Source organism: Colletotrichum fructicola (genome assembly GCF_000319635.2).
Source record: "Colletotrichum fructicola Nara gc5 chromosome Unknown KSG_Nara_v1_contig03, whole genome shotgun sequence".
In the NCBI taxonomy this organism is placed as follows: domain Eukaryota; kingdom Fungi; phylum Ascomycota; class Sordariomycetes; order Glomerellales; family Glomerellaceae; genus Colletotrichum; species Colletotrichum fructicola.
This window is the reverse complement of record NW_027094053.1, coordinates 6,631,447-6,654,918: the sequence shown is the minus strand read 5'-3', so window position 1 is coordinate 6,654,918 and position 23,472 is coordinate 6,631,447. Positions and strand designations below refer to the sequence as shown.

General features: G+C 55.8%; 5 protein-coding genes across 5 annotated transcripts; 3 read left to right on the top strand and 2 right to left on the bottom strand.

The window, feature by feature from the left end:
* Positions 1-1,509: 1,509 nt before the first annotated feature.
* CGGC5_v006712 (putative transporter) lies at positions 1,510-3,561 on the top strand (the record flags this gene model as incomplete). The annotated part of the gene is made up of 8 exons (XM_032031497.1): positions 1,510-1,735; positions 1,817-1,959; positions 2,023-2,071; positions 2,125-2,289; positions 2,467-2,861; positions 2,907-2,974; positions 3,033-3,205; positions 3,263-3,561. 8 exons carry the CDS (start codon positions 1,510-1,512, stop codon positions 3,559-3,561), a joined length of 1,518 nt encoding a protein of 505 aa, XP_031889412.1.
* A 51-nt stretch (positions 3,562-3,612) lies between these two features.
* Positions 3,613-5,217, bottom strand: mtnA (Methylthioribose-1-phosphate isomerase; the record flags this gene model as incomplete). The annotated part of the gene is made up of 2 exons (XM_032031496.1): positions 3,613-5,038; positions 5,093-5,217. The coding sequence occupies 2 exons, from the start codon at positions 5,215-5,217 to the stop codon at positions 3,613-3,615; spliced, it is 1,551 nt and encodes a 516-aa protein (XP_031889091.1).
* Positions 5,218-5,755: 538 nt separating this feature from the next.
* On the top strand, positions 5,756-7,816 carry CGGC5_v006710 (putative amidase; the record flags this gene model as incomplete). Its single annotated transcript, XM_032031495.1, has 10 exons — positions 5,756-6,010; positions 6,065-6,211; positions 6,261-6,277; positions 6,326-6,416; positions 6,466-6,852; positions 6,903-7,026; positions 7,083-7,208; positions 7,263-7,563; positions 7,652-7,707; positions 7,788-7,816. 10 exons carry the CDS (start codon positions 5,756-5,758, stop codon positions 7,814-7,816), a joined length of 1,533 nt encoding a protein of 510 aa, XP_031889145.1.
* Positions 7,817-11,612: 3,796 nt separating this feature from the next.
* CGGC5_v006709 (putative transcriptional regulatory protein) lies at positions 11,613-14,455 on the top strand (the record flags this gene model as incomplete). The annotated part of the gene is made up of 4 exons (XM_032031494.1): positions 11,613-11,728; positions 11,956-13,140; positions 13,310-13,556; positions 13,733-14,455. 4 exons carry the CDS (start codon positions 11,613-11,615, stop codon positions 14,453-14,455), a joined length of 2,271 nt encoding a protein of 756 aa, XP_031889144.1.
* Positions 14,456-14,882: 427 nt separating this feature from the next.
* Positions 14,883-17,438, bottom strand: SID1 (L-ornithine N(5)-monooxygenase; the record flags this gene model as incomplete). Its single annotated transcript, XM_032031493.2, has 6 exons — positions 14,883-14,978; positions 15,100-16,687; positions 16,743-16,791; positions 16,836-16,855; positions 16,930-16,942; positions 17,363-17,438. The coding sequence occupies 6 exons, from the start codon at positions 17,436-17,438 to the stop codon at positions 14,883-14,885; spliced, it is 1,842 nt and encodes a 613-aa protein (XP_031889148.2).
* Between the last annotated feature and the right edge of the window lie 6,034 nt (positions 17,439-23,472).

The following is a 23,472-nucleotide window of genomic DNA, read 5'->3' as shown; positions in this document are numbered from 1 at the left end:
CATTTACAAGTTTTGTATTTTCAACCTATCAGATCAAGTCTCACTTGATCTACGCCCAATCGAGTACTCCGTAGATGCACGAGATGGATCGGCACCGAGCGCTCGGGAAGAAACTGAGACACCAGCCGAAGGATCAAAGAAGCACACCAATTGAGGCCCTGGGATCTGGGTCAGGATACAGGGCTGATAGCTGCTTCCACATGTCGCCAAGGTCCACGTCCCAGGCCCCTGGCGTCACCGTTAGATCTTACTCTGCATGGTACTTTCTTCAGGTTCGCGATCTGGACTCGACTAGGCCAGGCTGGGCTGACCGATAAAGGCCGCCTGACCAGTATGCCCCTCCTAATGTGAATGTGTGAATCGAGGCGTTCGTTCTGATCTGAAAATGAGACACAACTTTCTGCCCGCCATATCTGTTTCCAACCAAGACAACCCCCTGTGAATCAAACGCTTTAGCAGCGGAGAGAGAGTGCCGTTCACCGATCAATCAATGCCTGCCGCCCGCCACCCACAGGCAACTTGCATGCCCCAAACCCCCCGTCATCAACCTGCGAACTTGGCTGTTGGATTGGGTGAAGAGCAGTCATCCCCTGATCCATGGACGTCAAATGTGAAGTTAGTTGATCCTGCCCACCCTCCATTACTCCATCTGCTCTTTTGTCTTTTGCCCAGGTTCCCCTCGTTCCCCGTTTCACTAACCCTAGAACGGCCTGGCTGAGTCTGCCCAAAGACTAAATTCTCCAACGGTGTAAGAAGCTAATGCCCCCCTTCGGAGCTGGGGGCAGGGTGCGCGCACACACCACGGCGCGTGGGTGACTCTGGCCGGCCGTGGTCCCACACGGACGAAATGCCGCTGGGGGCCAAAAGACATTGAAGGCCCCCGTCTCGTGGCCGGGCTCTCCAGTTAGATGAGAAGTACTGTGCAGTAGCCCTGTAGACCGAAGATGGCCGAAACCGTTGAAGCGGGCGTCGACTGACGTGATGCACTGACGGAGAGTCCGGACAAGACTTATGGTTCCATCCCCTTTCACCGAATTATCGATCTGACTCTCTCCACTCTTGGGAGGGGAAGAGGCCAAAAACGAAGACACCTGCAGCGCAGACTGGTTGAAACCCGCCTTCTGTCTGCTTATGTGGTACACTTGCCATTTCTGTTCCATTTAACCACTCACCGTCCAGCATTCTGCATTCAAGGCACCCTCTACAGACAATGAGCCTCTTAGGGCTGAGCACGGCAAATCATGACCGCAGCAGCTGCCTTATGACTGTTAGCATGACATCGAATAATGCCATGACGACAGAAGCAGGCAGATGAGGCTCAAAATTTCGATTTTGCAGAGACAGGCTTTCCCGCCAGCACGCCGTGTCGTGAACGAGCCGCATTTGCCCATGAAATTGTCGGCTATAAAGGGACGCTCCGGAGCGAGGGAGATTGGAGATTGGGGCCCCTGGAAATAACCAGCAGTTACGAGACTGATATCAACGGAACGGAAAAAGCAAAGAAAAAAGATGAGCCGAATGTCCAACAGCGCCGAGACCCAGGAGACTATCTCCTGGTTTTCGGATGGCAAGCCCCTACGTGTCCAAGGAGACAATGGCCTTGAGCCGGTCAACGAAGCTGCCATGCATCGACGCATTAATCGGAAGATGGATATTTCTCTGCTCCCTCTTCTTTCCATTCTCTATCTTTTCAATGGCCTTGATAGAGGAAATGTGGGAAATGCACAAACCCAAGGTATGTTGAACCGAGTTTGCTGAGGCATTCCCTGAAATCGAGGCATTTTCTGGATCACTGACACTGCATTCCATTTTCAAGGCTTCACCGCGGACATTGGAGCTGTTCCAGATGATCTGAACCTAGCGGTATCTCTGTTCTTCATTACTTTTGTTGTGTTTCAACCTCCTTCGGCAGCCATTGGTCGATGGCTTGGGGCGAAGCACTGGATACCCATTATGATGGTAGGTTACACAAGACCTCCACAACCCGAAAAACGCAGGTTTTGCTAACCTTGGCAACGACAGATCGGTTGGGGGTTCATCACCTTGGTCCAGGCCTTCATCAAAGGACGAGGTCAGTTATTTCGTGCGATTTTGTTGGAAATTGGCTAATTGCTGCGTAAACAGATGCACTCATTGCCACTCGCCTCCTGATCGGCGCCTTCGAAGCCGGTTTTTATCCCACTGCCGTCGCCTATCTGTCATTCTTCTACTGCAGATACGACCTCGCGGTTCGCGTCGGTCTTTTCTACGGACAATATGCCGTTGCGGGGGCTTTCTCTGGAGCAATTGGTACGTTGACAGAGTTGATTTCGTCGCTGTGCTGCACTTTCAAGATGCACTTCGAAGGCCTCTAAACGATCCGCCCTGGACGTCTGTTTGTCAAAGTGCCTCGGATACGACCGAAACGTGCGGCCAATTTGTGGAAGTCGAGTTGTGAAGAGTCAACAGGTGCTAATGAATTCACAGCCTACGGCGTCTTCCATTTGCGCGACGGAATCTTGAAGAATTGGCAATACCTATTCATCATTGAGGGAACTCTGACCATCTTCTTTGGCCTTATAGCTTGGTTCTTCCTGCCATCGGGTCCTGGATCTGCTTGGTTCTTGACGCCGGACGAACAGCAGTTTGCAGCAGAACGGATGAGACAGGACAATGCACTCTTCGTCGAGCACACCTACAGCAAGAACGGCATCGAAAACGAACGCTTAAAGAAAAGAGACTTCCTCGAGACACTTCGAGACTGGAAGTTCTGGTACGTTTTGGTGTTCAACATCTGCGCCAGCGTGCCAGGACAAGCCTTTTCGGTGTTTCTTCCACTCGTGGTGCAGGGGCTTGGATATTCTTCCATACAGGCCAACTTGGTAGGTTTTGATGCATCAACTATGTGAAATTTGCTAACTATTTAGATGTCCGTTCCACCGTATGTTTGCGGCGCTCTTGGCTTGTACTTGTTTGCCTTGAGCTCGGACTACCAGTGCGTCTTTCGCTTTTCCACTAGGTACTGCGGATTGTGTTGGCTAACATTCAAATAGCAAGGAACGTGGATATCATATTGTGGGAGGAATTGTGATTGCTCTCGTTGGACTGATCGCCACGGTCACCGTTGAGTCACACGCTGGGAAGTATGCAGCTCTTTGCGTGCTCCTACTTGGCAGCTATGTCGCTGCGCCCCTGACTGTTGCTTGGTTGAGTGGAAACAACCCAGGTATGGATCTAAGCCTCGCACTGCATTGCAAACTTGCTAACTCTTTTGGTTGTACAGAGCCTGGGAAGAGAGCCATTGTCCTTGGCGCGAACGGGTTCGGAAACCTCGCCGGTGTGATTGGGGCGCAGCTCTACCGCGATCGCTACAAACCGAACTACAGACTTCCTTTCTATGTCACTTTGGGCTTCGTGGCAGCAGCCCTCGTCGGATATCTGTCGTACAGATTCATATTGGTACGGGTCAACCGGAGAAAGATTGAGATTCTGCGACAAAAGACTTCAGAAGACATTGAAAGGGAGCGAGTCGACAGTACGCGGTACGCCGACAGAAAGTGGACATTCATCTACGGTCTTTGATGAAGCGCCGTCTACATGGATGGCTGATGTTCCCTCCCATAATGTCTATAATCAGACGTTGGCGAAGTAGGCATCTGCCTCGCCGCGAATATGATCCGCAAGAGCCGAGATATCTTGTGCACCCTTCTGTCCATCTTCGAACATGTACCCGTCGATGAGAGTCGTAGGAACCCACTCGAAGTAGACGTTCTTCACGGTCGCCTGCAGACCGTGACCCTCGGGCGTTCCCTTCTGTGAATAGCTAAGCACCGTCGATGTGGCCTCCCGCAGGGAGTCTTCCCTCCTCCAGGACACGAAAACCTCCTCGATGTCATTCTCTTCACGCGAGGGTGGCTCATAGGGTAGAATCTTCTCGTTCTCTGCCAGTACCAACACCTTCGCATGGGGAGCGCAGTGCCTGGCCGAGAGCACTGCCGGTAGCGAGCCTGTCTTGTTACTCGTCGACCCATCTTTTGCAATCAAGTCCGCGCCGATGAAGACCAAATCGATGGCCTCGCTGGCAATTGCAGCGGCGGCGTCGGTATAAATGGATACCTCGACTTTCTTTTCCCTTTCAGCCCCGGATTCTTGCAGACGGCCAACTAGTCTCGAGGCCATCGAGACCCCTTCAAAGAGTGGGCGTGATTCAAGGATCCTGATGTCGAATTCGGAGCGGAAGCCCAAGATGGCTCTATGAAGACACTCGAGTATTGTCGAACTAGACGAAAGAGTCAGGATGCGAATCGGCTTTCCGGAGTCGTGGTTCTCCTGGAGGAAGCCTTTCAGAGATTTCCAAATATCGTCGACGGATTCATCCCTCGATGCCGCGTACTGTTGCAACTTTCCAGTAACAGTGCTCAGGAATTCCGGAGACACCTCATCAGCCCTCTTCACTTCGTCTTCGATGACAGCCAGCGACCTCACGAGCACATTTAGGATTGCAGCACCCATGCTCTCCCGCCCGTTCTTCCACAGATGCCACGCCGCAAGCCTCGCGCTTTTCCACCATTGATCTAAAGACTCGTCACCCTCTTTGATCAAACTGATGAGGATCTGAAGCGCCTTGCCGGCCAGCTGTCTCGCTCCACTCTCATGGTCCCTCTGCAGGGCCAGCAACCCCTGGTTGAGCATCTCTCCCCTCTTGTTCCCAAGTTCGACCTCGAACCATACCCGACGCAGACTTTCTGCTAGCCGTGGCACGCCTCCAAACTCATCGATATCACGGACCTCATGGGGATCGAACCATTGGAACCCTGTGTGCTCCCAGTCGATCTGAATTCGAGATTCGTCATCCGGGGACTTGAGCCGGAAGGCGAACGGGTGGATGATCCACTCGCGTCCAATCTTCTCCTCGGCGAAGCGGTAGTCCTTGCCCTGGCGCCAGAGCGTGAGATTTGCAGGCGTCAAGCCCGTCTCTTCCTTGATCTCACGCCATGCGGCATGCAGAGGCGACGGGTCTTCCTTATCCACACTGCCCGATACGGGAGCAAGACGACCTCTGTGGGAACTGCTCAGTATCTGATGACTCCATGGCATGGTAATAGAAACTTACTGGTACGTCCGCACCTTATCGCTCCGTCGGAACAAGGCGACCTGAAGACCGCCGTCTGGAGGAAACTTGAAGATGAAAGACGAGACGACGGTGCGGCGGGTCATGGGCTTTGGCTCTGAATCCATCTCTTCGGGTTGATTTCTCTACGCTTCTTGCTTCCGTTTCGGTCGGTGTCTTTGATCGAAGGGCCCTAGCGTGTTTGATGCATGGTTGATGCCATTGCGCCGCGTGGCTTCCCGGCCGAGCTGGCTGACGTATGAGGTCATCATCAGAAGACACTCGGCCGGTCGGGAACTGATGCTGTATGGCCAGGCGGTGCCAGCTGAGTGCCAGTCTAGGCCCCCGCGTCACTCATCCAAGGTCTGGATGAACTCCCATGTGATAGCCACCCAAGCTTCAGGAATGAAGTTTTGTAATCTTTCTAGCTATGATTGCTGACATTGGAAAGTAGGTTGCTGCTTATCAATGGATTAGGCAGATAGATCAAGGGTTGAAAGCGGCCCACACATCGCTGTAGCCTCTCATCCAAATGAGGGGCATCGATGACAAAAGTTCCTGTAGCATACCGCAACATAGAACAAACTGCTCATTTGTCGACGCCTTGAAAGAACCTTAAATCAGAAGAAAAGAGCCCATAGAAGCTCCGTGAGCCTCCTTTTCGACATGGCTCCGCCTGCAACAACGCTCACATTTTCCACCGCCTTAAGCCTCCAAGAGAAGCTTGTGTCTGGGTCACTTACGAGCCGGCAGCTGGTTGAGGCTTGTCTACAACAGATTGAAAGCCATAATGGAGTCTTGAATGCCTTGATAAGCGTCTGCCCTGACTACGTAGTTCTGAGTAGGGCCGATGAGCTTGACAAGGAGAGACGAGAGGGACATGTCCGGAGTAGACTGCATGGGATACCTGTCGTGGTCAAGGTGAGATGGCCGATAACGTCCTTATAGAGATTGAGACGACTGATGCATACATAGGATACCTTCATTACCCATAAGGACTTGGGTATGCCTACAACTGCTGGCGCCCATGCTTTCGCGTCGATGACAGCACTCAATAATGCCTCGGTGGTCGAGAAACTGCTTCACGCCGGTCTCATCATTATTGGGAAGGGCAACATGACAGTAAGCGAAGTTGAAAACAGGATAAGTCCCTTATACTGACAGCATGCAGGAGTTCTGTGGTCTCAAGTGCTTGATTTGCCCTCTCATGATACCATCAGCTGCTGACGGACGCAGATCTAATGATACGCCGGTGGGGTGGAGCGCCTTTGGTGGCCAGACGAAGTCACCATACCGCCGTGATGGTCTTTCCGAAAACGAACAACCAGTAAGTGAGGATCATAGGGACGAAATAAGCAAGAGCTAAGTTGCGAAAGATCGCTGGGGGTTCTTCATCCGGGTCGGCGGTATCCATTGCCTCCGGCTTCTGTCCGCTGGCCATCGGCACAGAGACATCCGGCTCGACTGTATACCCAGCAAGCCTTTCGGGACTGTACGCTATGAAGCCCACGCCAAGCTTGATACCGACGGATGGGGTCTTCAAGTTGAGCTCCAGCTTCGACAGTATCGGACTAATGGCCAGGGATCCGTGTGACTTGGTGACTCTCGCCGAGATACTGGTAGGTACCCAGACTGAGGGTCCCCTTGGCGACATCCCAAAATTCGAGGTCAGCGACAGCTGGGAGGGGCTTTCCGTGGGTATTGCCGACGTTCTCTGGGGCATTCATGAGACTGGGGTGAACAAATGGGGGCACTCCCATGTGGTAGGTTCTCTAATGTCATCCACCCATCCTGAGATTGACATCTACTTCAGCGAGCCTCTTGGAAGGACGCAGTGGACAGGATGCGTGGTGCCGGAGCCCGCGTCGTGTATCCTATCGAGCTACCAGCCTACGATACGGTCATCCACGACAAGCAGACACTTCACACCATCGCTTGTGAGTTGCCCTGAGGCCATCTCGATATCTTGCTCGCAGTCATGCTCACATCACAGACCATGAGTTCTCGTCTCAGGTGAAGAAGTTCGCCGGTAATTTCGATCCTGAGACCGGAGATATGAAAACTCTCGAGGATGTCGTTGCTTGGAATAAAGACCATGCGGATGAAGCTTTGCCTCCTCGTGAGTGTTGCCACTGTAAAGGGGATCAGAGCGGCTGTGCTAATGAGATGGAAGCCCATACAACGCAGACAGAACTTGAGGCAGCCCTAGTCGCGGCAACGGCCATGACGGAAGCCGAGCACCAGGCAGCGGTCTCTGAGGTTCGACGGCTTGCAGGCATTGACGGACTGGGAAGGGCCATGCGAGAAGCACAAGTGGACGTCATTGTGTCCGCTTCGGACTCCATCGCCGTCGGCTTCGCGGGGGCCGCAGGATGGCCGATCGCGACCGTTCCTTTGGGGAACCTCGAGACTAACGGACAGCCTTTCGGACTCTTCGTAACCGCACCCGAGGGGAGGGAGGACTTGTTATTCAGGTTTATGGGTGCATTTTACGCAACATTCCCGGCTATCGAGAAGCCTGCACAACTCTGAGATGAGCCGAGTTGAAACCGGTTGGTATAGAACTGTTGAAGAGATTGCAGACGCCAAGGATGGGCAGACGCATGTCGAAATAACCAGTAAGCTCCCAACAATGAAAAGATTCCCTGCCCGAGGACCTCTGATCGATTTGCTTCTTGCTGACTCTTTGGGCGTCAAGCGGAGGCAAAGGCTACTGTTGTCCCATAGAAGCCAACTAGATGTTCCAATGTTGAACACGATATCCGTACCCTGTTGTTTGCCAACTCAGGCTATCCCAAGTTCACAATACGCCAGCGCTTGACTGTCTAACGATAGAAATATGCTGCGAGCTGGCGACGACTATGCAGCGACCTTGGCGGAGACAGCATGGTCCATCGACGTGGGCCAATGAGTCCAGGATGGATGCTTCGACAGCTCAAGGGAATGTGCGCAAAGATGCTGATGCAGCAGCCCTCCAGGTCCCGACGATGGCGATTCCAGAGCATCGCGCTCATACGTCGACAGATGACGGAAGAGGATAGGCAGTCTTAGGGAAATTGTCAATGGCACGCAAGTCTAGACGCTGCATTTTCACCTGGTGCCGTTCTGATTGACTCTGAGGCAAAACTGTTCATAGAAAATAGCGCTGACGTGTCACTTTCAACAGGGTTTCCGGCCGCACCGTCTAGATCAACAGCTTCACCAACGCTTTTTGGACCACACGAATGATCTTCATGTCGCACACTAAGCCAGCACTTGCTCATCCATCTGGTGAGCTGGTGTAGCTACTATTCAATTCGTGCAACCCGGAGAAGAAAACGCGAAACACTCTCGCAGCTGTGGGCATGGGAGGCTGCTCGGCCTTTCCTTCTGCACTGTAAAAGTCAAGCTTAAGAAGGTCCTCATTCGCGCATCGGCACAGGCTTCAATTACAATCAGCTTGCCTTTAGGAGTTTGTCAGGAAAGCTCCTACAAGCATGGTATATAATCATCAAGAAGCCCTTTGCGATCAAGACAAGCGGGAAGGTCGAGTCCGAGGACCTCGGTCTTGCCTGGAAGCCATGGTCCATTAATGCCCTTGCGTTGGAGCTTGGTGCTGAGCTGTATTACAGCTCCCCGCTGAGAGGGTGCTTATCTTTGATGACGGAACGGAATTCTGTTGGCTGTGAGTGGCTACTGGTGGTCCTTGGGAGCCATTTATTGACTGAGACTCAGTTGGAATAGCAGATCGGAGCACGCGAAAATGCCCAAGGAGCAGGGTAGCATCAGACGCAACTGTGGTCAGAGCGAGGTCAGCTTGGACGCTTGGCTCGCCGCCTGAGGAAGTGATCCGTCCCGCCTGCCACAGCCTGCAGCAGTCTGCAGCAGTCTGCAGCTGGTGTCTTCATGTTGGCGGCTGATGTGCCTCCATCATCGGGTGTGATACCCCTCTTAGTGGGTTTGATGTACAGCAGGCAGCCTGGCGAACTGGTTCGAATTTTTCCGTGCGCAAGAGGAACGGGCCGGAGCATTTCCTGCGCGGGCAGCAGCCACGATTTGTGTATCATGTATCATGTGCGTGCGTCTCTGTGTCTGTGTCTCTGAGACTGAGAGCTGAGAGATACGAGATGACCAGAGACCAGAGACTGGGAGACGATTATGCTGACAGAGATTTTCGTCATTATTCCTTTGAGAAGCCTCCCAAAGCTGGCGATGGCTTCTCCAGTCACTCTTTCCTTTTTCCCCCTTCAATTTGTCACGGCTGCAGTTGAGAGTTTTGCCTATCTGGCGTGGTCAGGACATCCCTGAAAGTTTGCAGCGGCATCACGCACGCTAAGCGAGGAAACCAACTCGCGTGCCTCCCAACAGAGAGAGCCCGTGGAGTCGTGTGCGAAAGGCACGAAGAGTAGACGCCTGGGCAGGGAGAGGGATTGACAACGGCGCAAAGCACAGCGGACATGCAAGTGAACCATGCTGAAGGTCAGCAGGCACAACGTCTTCTCCACCGACCCGAGGCGCAATCGGCCGAAGTTTCCAGGGCTGTTGCTGCCGGTCAGACAGGATTGACAGCATGGCCTGAGTCTGGAGCGTCACTAGTGTGTCTCTTCCCGCGTAAGCGAGCGTTCTTGTCTGGCCTGTCTGGGTAGCGTAGCCGTAGCCGTAGCCGCTGAGGAGGGCGGTTGGGCGGCAGCAGCACGGAGGGGAGGGCAAGGGAGGGCATGAGAAGGCAACCAATTGCTGGCACTTGCGGCGAGCTATGGTCTTCGGGATTGTCAGACAGAAAGTCGGAAAGAAGTGGAAACATGAGGTGAAGATGCTGCCATTCGCAACGAGCCCTCCCACCATCCGTTGCACGTGGACGCAGTGGATGATGAATGTTGGCTGGGCGGACGAGAAGAGGAGGCAACTGACTGACTCTGACTCTGACTGGGCGGGAAGAGGGAGAATGAGGAGGAACATTACCCGCCGACAGAGGAGAGAGAAGAGGAGAGGAGAGGAACAGGCGACGTAAGACGGTGAAGATGGGACGTTTGTGGCGGAGTTCTAGCGAGGTTCGGGGCTTCCATTTTCATGTTCCATTCCGTTTTCCTGGACGCTGGTTTGCTGACTCTGGGGAACCGTTCGGGTACGTTAGGCATTGCAGACGCACGCATACGGATGCAGATGCTACTCAGCATCCGTACTTCTCACTGCATAGCAAGTAAGGTCTGTAAAGTACCGTACCTTACCTTGCCTTCAGAAGTTAAGGTGGCATGTATCGTGTCCCAATCATGCCAGCTCCCAGGGGTTTGAATCAATCAACAATGGCCAGCGGCCCCCGAATCCGCCTTGGGGTATCCTCCCATGACCAGGGTGATTGATTGAGCGCGTCCCCTCCCTTTGGATGGATGTATCCGTACGGTCTGGTGGGTGTTTGGTGTATGGTGTTTGTTTGTGATTCACCGAGCGAGGCTTGCAGGCTCAGCATGCATGTTGCAGCGGAGCAGCAGCAGCAGGCTCTTCATTCACCAACTACCCATGGATGGGCGATATGCAGTAAGCACACCGCAGACCCGACATTGGACACGACGACCCGGGCCGCAGTCGAGGAAAAAAAAAGGCATGCAGCAGTCTGCCTTGTGGTGGTTCTGTTGTGGCATAGCTCCGGCCCCCAAAGGAAACGTGAAGGCGAGGCACGGCAAGGCAAGGGAAGCTCGTGTTAGTGCACCGCATCTGGCCGTTAGCACATGGCATACAAATCACATGAGGAGGCCTAACACGGAGCATCTTCCGACCCCCAATCCCCAATCCCACGTTGCCTCACCCCCCCTGAACCTAGGTAGGTGACCATTTCCAACGGCCCCCAGTGTTTCCTTTTTTTTTTTTTTTTTCTGCTCCTAATGCTGCTGGCTGGCTGGCGGTGCTGACCGTGCCGCTGGCGCTCCCGTCGCGACAAGGAAACGGACACTCTCAAAATCTCAATTCTCCACGCCATGCCCACCACCAATCTTTCCCCCGGAACAGCTTTTTGTTGCAAGCGACCGAATCTGTCCGGTACCCTTCTGACGTCCCACACAGCCAGCCAGAACTCAGCGACTAGGGCAGGAGGTCAAACGACGACGGCGACAACAACAGCAGCAGCAACAGCAGCGACGACTACTACGGCAACGTTGGAACTGTAGTACAGGTGCCTACTGTGCTACTGTGAGAGAGATACCTCGGCGATTCATAGAGCCGTCTATCTCGGCGTCAAATCCTTCATCAGCGGATCCCAACAAGCGAGATAGAGCAGAGCAGAACAGAACAGCCGCCGAAGGAGCCAACACCAACGCCCACTGACGACGACGACGACAACGCCGACGCCGACATCTTCGACAACCAACGCAGCGACGTAGCTGGCTCGCACCGTTAAGCACCGACACCGACAACCACCAAAATCAGTGCCAGCACCACAACTTCTCCAGTCTATCTCACTCACTTCCTCTCATCCATCAGGGTCGCCTTCACTTCCGTGCACGAGGCCCGGCGACGGTGACATGCGGCCTCACTATCCCGCGTCACCAGGATGCAGCAGCACCAGCAGCAACAGACGGAAAACCCAAGCCGTGGATCCTCCCGTTTGCCTGTCAACCCGCGACGACACAAGGTAGCCCCGGAGCAGAGAAAACGCGTCGCCACAGCGTAAGTTCGTTCCATGCTCCCTCTCTCCTTGCTTTGCAGGCTCTTGTCTCTTGTCTCTCGTCTCAGCCTTCTTGTCGTCGTCCCCTGGCGCCTTGTCTCATCGGCGCATCTCATTGGTCTAGCGTCTCACACTCACACTTGATCTCACTCACACTCACAATCACGCTCACTCTCACCCAATATCCCCTTCACTGTCCACAAGATTTGTTTACGAACTCTATCCACAGATGCAACAGCTGCAACGTCCGCCGCATCAAATGCTCTGGCGAGAGGCCGTGCCGACAGTGCCGCGGTTCGTCCCGGGATTGCGTCTATCCAGCCCCTATCGAGAAAATCACCGTCTCGCGTAATGAGCTGGATGACCTGCGGCGGAAATGCGACGCCTTGGAACGGGCCCTGCAGACAAAGGTTCCCGACGCCGCCGAGAGACAGCACCTCATAGCGCAAGAAGGCGGCGACCCGACCGGCTCCCGCGCCGGTTCCAGCTCATCCTTCACTCCGCCGCAGTCGCACACACTGCAGCAGCAGCCGGCACAGCTCTACCGGGACGAGGCCGCAGCCAACGACGCCGAGGCCGAGACCACCGGCCGAATGTTGTCTGACCCGGACGGAAGATCCCGCTTTCTCGGCGAGACCTCCGGCGCCACCTTTCTCGACTATCTCAAGGAGTTCATGTCCACCGTATTCCCGCTGGCCTTCAACAAGCCCTGGCTGTCGCCGTCCGCCAACAACGGCTCAACCTTCTTGGCATCCCTCGGTCGCTACCAGACATACGACTCCCGCCCGATCTACGAAATGTCAAATGTCGATCCGCTTGTTCTGCCGCCCCGCTCCGACATGACGGTCATGCTCGAGGACCTCCGCTACTTCATCCAGGACGGCAACGGCACATTTCCCTGCGGCGGCATTTACTGGTGGGGCGATCTCGGCTCCGTCCCCGTCGACCCGAATCCTGCCTCCTTTCCACCAGGCACCTCCCGCCAGGAGATGCTAGACAAGTACCGTCACCTGGCCTTCTATCATACCGCCTTCGCTGTCGCCTGCCAGGCCAACACGATGCCTGACCGCATGCCCAAGCCCGAAGATCTGAGCCAGATCCTCTTCTCCCGTGCCCGTGGCCTACTCGGCAACCCCCTCGACATCACCAGTTGGACCATCAGCGACGTGGCTGTCCTGGCCCTCATGGGCTTCTACCTCATCGAGATGAACCGCCGCGATGCCGCGTACATGTACGTGAGCAACGCCATGCACATCTCCATGATGCACGGCGCTCACCGTGGCTGGGTTGACGAGCGCGGCAAACGAGTCTTTTGGACACTCTACATATTGGACCGCTGGCTGAGTTGTCTGATGGGCCGGCCACCGACCATCATGGATGATGCAGTCCGCGTCCCCTTACCGAACGATGCCCCGTAAGTCTGAACCGACCGCCCGCCCCCCCTCTGCCCCTCCCCTCCTCCTCTTCCCTCCCTCCCTGCCCCGGCAGTCCCGACGAGCACGCCTCCGATGACGGCCCAGCTCCGACCAACGAACGAGAACCATGTCTAACAAGACCGCCACCGCGCGCTTTCACCCATGCAGTTCCCTCCCCCCTGCAGCCGGCCTCCGAGCCCACGTCCAGCTGGCCCGCATTTCGGGCCACATCGTGTGCAACACGTATAAGGTCGCCCCCTACGACCACCAACCCGGCGGCGCGGCGCGGCATGTCGAGCGAGCGCTGCAGATGCTCGAAACCTGGCTCTCCCAGCTACCCCCTACCCTGCAGATGCCGGCCGACTACAGAAGTCCCGATCCCGCATGCTGTCTCCTGCATATGGGATACAATCAGGTAAGCTTGTTTCTATCCCGCTCAATGCCCCTCCCCTCCTCGCTTCCCTCGACTCGGGTTCGGCACATGTTACGTTCCCTCCTCTCCTCTTCTCGTCGTCTACCCCCCTCCCCAAAGGGGAATACGAAGAGACCAAACGGAAAGCCCGCTAACCGGGGTTCGTCGTTCGAAAATAGCACCTCATCCTGCTTCTGCGGCCCATCTTCTTCGTAGCTGTCAAGAAGGCCTTTGCCGAGCGCTACATCACGACCGGCGGCCGGTGGAACATCGAGCACCACGCCGCCCGAATCCGCCAGTGCTCCGACGCCGCCCACCGCAACCTTCACCTCGCCCGCTGGCTCCTCGACCTCACCAAACGCACCCGAAAACTCCTGCAGGCCGGCCTGCACTACGTCTTCAACGCCGCCATCATCCTCATGCTCGAGGAGCTGCTGCCCCCGCCGCAGCAGGAGCCGCCGCCGTCCCCGTCCGCCGAGTCCGACGACGTCAACTTTGCGATTGACATATTCGACGAGGAGACCAAGACGGGCAGCAACTACGCCCGCGACTGCGCGACCGTCCTCAAGGACCTGAGGTCGCTCATCCAGCGTCTTCGGCTGGCGCCTCAAGGCGTCGTCGCCGCGTCGGGTGGCACTGTTGCTGTCGCCGCTGCTGCTCGTGGCGTGGTAGGGGGCCCCGGCGGTCTCGCGCCCGAGGACGTGGCGATGAGCAACACCAGCAGCAGTAGCACACCGACGTCTGCAGGCCCGCGGGACTACCATCTCCATCTGGACCATCACCAGCAGCCGCTGCAGCAGCAGACGTTCCCGAATGAGGGCGATGCGGTCTATCAGGAGTTGATGACCTGGGTGGACAACAACGAATTGCAAGTATACAGTAATAATAGCTATCTGCCATGACCAAGAGGGTCCAAGATACAATAAAGTTCAAACGTTCCTAGACAAGCCAAACATTCGTGATGATTTCCTACGTCGTGATTCTCGTCCACACGCAAGAAGTGTGGTTGAAGCTGTGCACAAAACCGCAACTGGAACAGTCTGCATATTTTTATAATCTTTTTTTCGAGTATGAAATAGACGAAATGAATTTTAACTCCGCGCCATGTCTTTTTCAAGCCCGACTTTGAAATACGTTAAAAAGAGATGTTCGTCAGCACATCATCCCATGTCCCAATAGATCCCATACAGTAAGCCGTCTCTTTCTCCCTCTCTTCCCCTCTCTTTCTTCTCATTCTATCACAGCCAATGCAATACATTCTCTAACAAGATGGGGTGGTAGGAAACAGAACACCGGGAAAACAAAACACAACCAAATTGGCATCTCCCTCTAGTTGGAAACGGCCTTGGCCTTGGGGGTCGAGAAAATAGAGTCGACGATCTCGGATGATCGGACAGAAAGAATAGACAAAAGGGTATCACTCAGCTGTTGGGAAGTCGTCAGCAAACGTGTTCGTCATAATTGTGGGGGCAAAGCTCTTATCCGGAATGAGGGGGAGGGACTGATAGTGAGACGAAGGGCGCAAAAAAAATAAAAGAAAACTTACTCCGTGGGTCATTTCATTGCATCCCTGCAGGTAAACACCAGCCTCCGGCGCCACGGTGCCAGGGGCGAAACGCACGCGGTAGTCGCGGCCGACCTCGAGCTTCCTTGAGCCGGAGGTGGCGTCGCCCTCGGAAATCTCCCAGCCGTCGACAATCTCGCGGTCGGCGGAGTTGGACGCCGGGGTGAGCTCGGGCAGCATGCTCCAGGTATCGCGGAGCATGTCGATGTGGGCGCTGCGCTGGTAGCCGGTGGCGGCCACAATCAGGTCGACGTCGAGGATCTCGTCGCCGGGCAGCTGGCTGACGAAGCCGTCCTCGAGGCCGTCGCCGCTGTGCTCGATGCTGCGGACGTGGATCTGCAGGCGCTCCGTCTCCTTGCTCTCGTTGACCTGGACAATGTTGCGGCCGAAGAGCATGCGGTGGGGCCACTTGCGCTCGTCGACGCCGAGGAGGCGCTTCTGGTGGTAGAGCATCTCGTACAGGTGGTCGATGAGCTGGAGGCGGACGACGCCGTAGTTGGTGGCCTTGGCCTCCTTGATGAGGGAGCGGCGGTAGGCTTGCGACTTGGGGTGCAGCTCGTCGACGTAGCTGGGGTTGAAGATGGAGTTGACGAACGGCGAGTCGTCGGCGGGCTTGAGGAAGTTGCTACGCATGACCATCCACGTCTTGGAGTTGGGGTACGCGCGGTGGATGTCGCGGAAGATCTCGGCGGCAGACTGGCCGGCGCCGATGACGGCGACGCGGTAGGGGCGGGAGTTGTCCTTGAGGATCTGGGGCACGAGCTGGGCGTACTGGGAGGAGTGGATGATCTTGGGGTGCTTGGCGGGGAGGACCTTGGGGATGTTGGCCTGGCCGCCGTTGGCGATGAGGACGTTGCGGGTGCGGTAGGACGAGACTTGGCCGGTCTTGACGTTGCGGGACTTGACGGTCCACACCTTGACGCCGCCCTCGGTCGCAGGGTCGGGGGAGATGGAGACGACCTCGCGGCCGTACTCGACGACGTCGTTGAAGTGGGAGGCACACCAGCGGAGGTAGTCCTCGTACTCGGCGCGGGCGGGGAGGAAGGTGTCGAGGTTGGTGAACTCAACGAGGCGGTTGTTGCAGTGGAGGTAGTTGAGGAAGGTGAACTGAGAGCGGGGGTTGCGGAGGGAGGCCATGTCCTTGATGAAGGAGATCTGCATCTTGGCGCCGGACAGGAGCATGCCCGGGTGCCAGGCGAAGGCGGGCTGCTTCTCGAGGAAGAGGACCTTGGGAGCGGCGCTGCCGGTGAGCTGGCGGCCGGCCTCCTGGGCGTCGTTAATGGAGACGGCGACGGCCAGGGAGGCCGGGCCGAAGCCGCAGCAGATGAGGTCGTGGATCTCGCTGGGGTCGGTAGGGAGCAGGTAGGGGGACTGCTTGATGCTCTGGATGCCGTTGGAGTGGCCGTTCACGCCGTTGCCGTTCTGGTGGACAGCTCCGTTTCCATTGGCAAAGGCATTGCCGTTGCCGTTGTATTGGGAGAAGCCGCTACCGGCGTCGGAGCCGTTGGTCGGCGAGTCGCAGTGAGGAGACATGGTGGGGGTGTTGAATTTTGTGAGGAGGGGTATGTGACTTGAGAGTATGAGTGTGTGTGTGTGTGAGTGACGAGGGTCACAGGTGCGTGTACGTGTGTATGTGTGTCGCGCGCGCGGGGCGGTTAACAGGTAATTCAAAGTCTCGACGGTCGAAACGCGCAGATTATATGCCAATGCCGGAAAACCTGAGAGGGCAGACCGGTCGCTTTAAGATGTCAGCTTCATGGCTCTGGGAAAGCTCATTGTCGCTTTGCTCGGGGAGTGGGAGCATCAACTGACCTTGATTCCGTTACTTTTTTAGACGGTCGAAAAAAGACGACGCCCGGTGCGAAAGTGGGATGCGGGTGCGAAAGTGCGGGGGGGTGTATTACTTTTTTTCCGCCGGTTTTTCCCTTGTGATTGTTGCTGCTGCAGATTTCAAGCCACACTGTTCGTCATCGACTTGCAATAGGTGGCGCTTTTAGAGGCAAATTCAGGGTCCTTGTTCTTGGAGCGAGAGGTATGGAAGAAGCCGCAGGTTGTTGAAGATGCGGATCTGAAAAGGTAAGGAGGAGGACGGAGGAAGAAGTGTGAGTTGAAGAGACGCAACAAGAACAGGAAACTGATCGGAGGTGGAGGGGCATTGAGGGGCTAATATGTAGAGACGGATGGAGGCCGATGGCAACCTCCATCTGTTGCGGCGACGTGATCGACCGAACCCAAACGAACAGACGAACAGCTGCTGGACCCTCGTCCCTCGTCCTCGGAGCTGTCGACACGACGTTGCTCTGATGGGTACGGGTACACATTGTACGGCCAAGTACATTGTGGTGGTGTTTTGCAACGTACACGCCCGTCGAGCCCGTCGAGTTCACGCCCTCTCTGACCCAAACCTGGGATCGCGACTGGGGACTGCGACTGGAACTACACGCATTTGGAGGAGTCTACTCAAATTGCAACATTCGGTTCTTCGTTCAAATGGGGCAACGTCGATGCTGCGATCCTGTCATTCTGCCGGACAACGCCTGCGGCCCTGCACCTGAACCCTTGCAAGCAGCTGGTCTTGGAGGGGGCAGTGAGTAGTACATACTCGTACATGGACTACAGAGAGAGACCTGGGCGAGGTATTACCACATGGTGTATTTTGAGCAGGTAGGAAGGTAGGTATTCGCGTAGCGCCAGCTCGGCTTAAAGCAAGAGGCCATCCACAACGGAAGCCTTTCCACATCCAGGGGTCGGGGCCAGGGACAGAGTCGCAACGGGCTGACTCCAGAGATGGGCTCGCTAGTAGGGGACGCCCTGGGAGGACTGGGTCTGGGTCCAAGGCTGGGAATGGGAATGAATGGGGACCGACTGGGGCCTCTTTTTTTTTTTTTTTCTTGTCTGGCTGGGGCCATACTACTCTGTACCAGTAGTAAGTAAGCCCGCGTGGTTCTGAGGTACATGAAGCTGTGGGTGTGCTGTATATGTGTTTGGTGTGGTGGTGTAAGTACACACGGAAATCCGCTCCTCGGTTGACGGAGAAGAATGTTGCAGTGAGCCATCGATGAGGCAAATAAGGAAGAAAATAGAGTGAGTGATTGACAAGAAAAAGGTGTGGTGCCTGGGCCTGTAGCATCAACGGCGAGCGGCGGTCGCAGGACTTGGCATCTCGCTTTGCATGTGCCGGGCCACAGGAGTGGAGCGGACGGGAGGGATGGACCGGAGGCACAGAAGACAATTTTTGAAAGAGGAAAAAAAAAAGTTGCCCAGGGCGCGGACGACTGACGAACAGTTTGCCCAACGCGGGGGTGCGGATGGCCCATGGGAAGGGGATTTAGACTGGACCCTGAAGCCCTTTCTCTCTGCCGCGTCTGTGATGGTGAGGCGCAGCGTTGTTAGGCTTGAATTAAGATCAACTGCCTTGCAGTCCTGTCTCGGTAGTATGTGACTAGATGCTGGACTTGGCGATGGTTATGATGAGATGGCTTGCACTTGTTTAATGCCGCCGTTTCTGGACCCTTGGCTGAAGCCAGTGAGACTGTTCGATGAAGCAGGCGAAGGATCCGACTGCAGACGAATGGAATGTTCGGCCATGTTAACTGTCCGCGTCAAGGAAGCCAAAGCCGTCGGTTTACGAGGACTTTTCCCGACATTTCCAAGACGATGCAGATCAATGGTGCTAGCCGGCCCACTCCGAATTGGTCGTGATGCAGAAATCGGACGGGACCAGATGCAGGAGGAGAAGACGATGTGGGAAGGGCAGCAGAAAAAAAGAGATGGTACAGGGAGGGAGGGGTGAGACGAGAAGCCACAACCAGACACGACAGGAAAATTTCATGAAAAAAAATAGTGTCGATGATGAACAGTTTGCACGAGGGGTGGAGTTGGGTGGGAGGGGTCATGATGCGATTTCGGGGTTATCTTCGGATCTGATAAGATCAAATCTTTCAATCTCGTCCAGCGCCCCGGGGCTAGAGATGAGAAACCGAACGAGCCACGAGCTGATCGAGGGCGCACAACCTCGACGCTAATGCTCGTCGGGTCGGTGTCTGTGTCAGGTACAAGTACCTACGTATTCGTACACTAAAACAGCCGGGATCATCAGCGGGCGAGCGAGTCGAGTCGTGGCGGATGAGTCGTTGCTGTTTCGGTTCTGCTGGTGTACGGATACCTTGGTCGACGATACTTGTGCGAGGTTTTGATGTCGAGGAACTTGGCGGACCCGAACGATGCAGAAAGCCAAGCGGCAGGCGGCAGGTCGCGTCTCAGAGTCGCATAAGGTACGAAGTATCCGCAGGTAGCCTGCTGGCAGAGTGCCTGACTGCAGTGAACAAGAGGAGCCAGCACTGGGCAGAGGTCGGCTTGACGGCGGTGCGATGGTGGGAAGAACCGGGGCAGTTGCGATATGCGATGGAATGCGATGTGGAGGCGGCAGGATCACTAAGAAACATGAGTCGAGACAGGTGCAGAGCTTGCTCCGAGAGCGGGCAAAAGGACCAGGGGCTCACGAAGAGACCTCGGGACTGGAAGCCAAAGAGCCAGGGGTGGGCGTTGGCCTGGTGGGTGACATTGTGCCATCATCAGCGATGACTGGCAGGTCAGTGGCCACTCTCTCCGAACCGAAAGGCTCTAGTGCCGTCGAAGAGGTACCTGTTTTTTTCTTCACAGGGAGAGAAAATGGTGTAGGGCACACCATGATGCGCCAGGTAGTCGTGGTAGAGTACGTAGGTAGCACTGTAGCAGCATGGTGGGATTGCGCAGCATGTAGTGTATGCGGACTTGTGCAGCATTTCGCCCCCGCTAAAGATGATGTGGTGAGGATCTAATCTGACAAGATGGATCAGATAATCAAGTACTTTTGTATGTACTGCTTGGGGTGGAGGGAAGTACCTTGTCCCGCACCTGGCGCAGTGGTGGTGTTCTTTCTTTGATCCGAGCGACAAAGCTGTCTCGCGTCCTCCCATCGGGTACCCGACCAGACCGACCGGAGACCGGACGGCAGTGAGTGCCGGCTCCGTAGGCTGGACCGAGATAGAGTGCGAAGCAATATGAAAGATCTTGTCATGGCGACCCTGGGTCGTTCGGTGAGGACATGTCTTCAGACGACGAGATGGAGACTGGGACGGCGGAGGTGAGACCAGATGGCTGGGGCGCTCTCAGAGCAACATCCAAAATTGGCATTCGTCGCCCGATGGCCCGTCGGAGTTTGGAGGGGTGGGTAGGAAGGAGGACTCCATCGCTGGGGTTTGGGTCGGTCGGTAAGGTACGAATACAGGTCGGTATGTACGGCTCATGATGGAAAGTATTTTGGGGACGGATGAAGTTGCAATGGAGCCGCTGCGCGAATTTCGGTAGGTAGGTGTGAGGTGTGTGTCTCTGGAGACTGGAGGAGGCGCTGGATCATGGATGGAATCAGCGATGGAGGTGCTAAGAGAGGTGGCCGTGCCGAATTAGAGCAGGTTATCTGATGATCTGATTATCTAAATCTGATAAGATCCGGGTCCAATTAGGTAAGGCGTACGTACCTGCTGTATTGGGCCCAGCAGCGATGCCACGATGGCCCTAGCACACCCGGGCTCATGCCTGGCAGACGCCCCCCTGCCTGCTAAGACCAGGCACCTTTAGCGCCCAAACCCACTGCACATCCACTGACGATCATCCACCGGGCACCTCCAGTCTCTTCCAGCACCTCAGTCACAGCAGGCAGGCGCACATGAAGAAAAATTCGACAGACACCTGCCCTGCCTGAGGTGCCTGCCTTCACAGTGTTCCATCTCACAGAAATAGGTAGCCACGCCTGGCACCTACGGATACCTCCTACCTAATACCTGCCTCCTACCTGCCTCCCCATACACTAGGTAGGTAGTCATATTCCATGAGGCAGGTACTGTGAAGCAGGTACCTGCCTTCCTCGCACCAAACGACGCAGCGACAGGGAAGGTGGAAAATTTCTTCACTTCGATTCCCACCCACCACGATGCACCTCGACCTCGTCCTCGCCCTCGTCCTCCAATGTACATCCCCTGCTCAACCTCATGCTCATCCATGTCATTTCCCTCTTCTCCAGCCAAGAATCCTCGTGGATTCCCCTCTTTCTCCGTCGCTGTCACCCACCTCACATCGCCTCACATCGCCGTCCACACCCTCTCTTGTGGTCCTCGAGACCCTCAGAACTGAACAAGTACCTGCTTCGTCCACACAACCACACCCAGGCCTCCAAGACCGCGATGACCTTCCGTTTGGTCTCTCGATCCAGTCCATGAACGGCGGAGCTCCAGTTGATCCATCCATCCATTATGCCCCATTGTCATTGGCGCTATCCACCACCACCGACATCATCCAACCCTTCGATCCTTGGCTCGTCCATGGCCCATAGTCCATTCATTCGCAGCCATGCCACGCCGTCGCCGTGCCTCCGACCACCGTGGAGGGGAACAGACAATGGAGTCTGAAGGCTACTGTTGGGTCTGACCTCTAACCCGCAAGCAAACCTCCACGCCCTGGGGAGTTCCCAGTTGCTGTCTGCTCGAATCCCAGCCTTTCATACTCGGCATCCCGAACATCGCAGCCATTGACCGCATTCCTTCGACGCCCTTACCTTGTCTCGCCCAGCTCCGGCCGCGCACTCACCGCACCTGTGACTTTTAAAGCCTCTCATCAGCTCATCAGACGTTTCTTACGGGTGCAATTCCATCCAGTCGTTGACAATAGACGCCTTCAACGTTCAAGTACACGCAGAATCCACGCGGAATTACGTATTGCGTTCGACTCAGCTTGCCCCCACCTCTGGGCCACACACTCCACGCTGCTCGGGTCTGTCGACCACACCTCACCTTGCCCATCCCTCCATTGGACGGGCCGCAGAGGTGACGAGACCTGTGATTCTGTGACAGGTCCCCACGTCGTCTGGGCTCTGCAGAACTCCGATGGATGTTGCTCCAATGTCGCCCGCCGCACATCCATACGCAACCAGCCTCAGTTCTGCTACCGCCGAGCTCGCCTACGCGCGCACATGGAACCGTCCAGCCCCAAAAGTCCATTCTTGAACGCCTCTAGCCTCGGCCGTACAGCCAAAGAGAACGCCGCACCATCCCACCGGCGCCGGGCTTACGGCGGATGCCACATCGTCTTCATACGCACGTTCATCAACATCTGGCTCAGGCAGGTGAGATGCATTTCCGCCTAGCCCACCATCTCTGCTCTTGGTCGGCCGAGGACGAACAAAGTACATACGTGATACATCTTCATCTCTTGCCTCGACATGTAAAGGGTGTGGTAGTGAGTGGTACCCCCCTAAAGTCAAAGAGCTCCGCGGCGCGGTACCATATCTTGGATGCCCTCCAAAGGCAAGTCCCCGGAGAGTTTGCCGATTCCAGAAACCGTTGCCCGGCAGTCAGACGAGATCGGCCACCCGCCGCGAACACGGATGGGCACGATGCGGATCATGGCGTGGCGTCTGGGGGAGAATGGCCTGTTCTGGATGCGCCGTCATATTTCACCATGCTGCAGAACCCCAGTGTCTTGGGACTTTGCGCCTATTTCCGAAGCTGGAGACGCAATAACCACCCGTGGAGACTCTGGATTAAGCCTTGAAGATCGTGCGTCGCTCGCCGGAGACTGCCGCCAGGCGATTGTTGAAGAAAGTTTCCAGTCAAACACTCCAGCGGCTCGGGGCCGGCGACGTCGGGACACTTTGTGATCGGCCTTGATACAAAAACGGAAGGGGATGCATGTCCAGCGATCCAAATCCAACAACGGCTCCACGGTGCACAACAGCTGTCACTGTCAGGAGCGTCTCCCGGCCACAAGATCGGATAGGGCTGCCGGCCAACGGCATGCCATGCGATGTTTCTCGTCATGCCTTGCCTCACACTACTTTATGCCATGCGGGTTCGCCATGGAGCTGGTGCTGCTGCCGCCGCAACAGTTTGGTTCGGTTATGTTTCGTTTAATTTGCTTGACATTTCTCACTGTTACTCTTTCACAGTTACACTGCACCCCACGTCCAAGTAGGACAAGATGCAGCACGAGAACACAAGATACAAAGTCTGGGAAATCTTGTCCCTCCCGAGATGATCCAAGACGGACATCCTGGTTGCTAAAAAGGCTCTGAACGGGCCGTCGAAGCTTATCCCACAGCGGCGTCCGTCCCCCGATGGCGCGGCGCATTTTTTGCCAGCCATGACGCCATAAGCGCCGGATCTGCCCCTCAGGGCCCTGGATCCTCCCTTCGGTTTTTTTCTGGTAATGCCGCTCCGGGAGCATGGAGCACCTCTGTTTGACCGGCCCCAGCCCGGTGTCCAACGCGTGTGGGATGTGTGATGGAATCAAATCCCACGAGACAAGTCACAAAACTAGGGG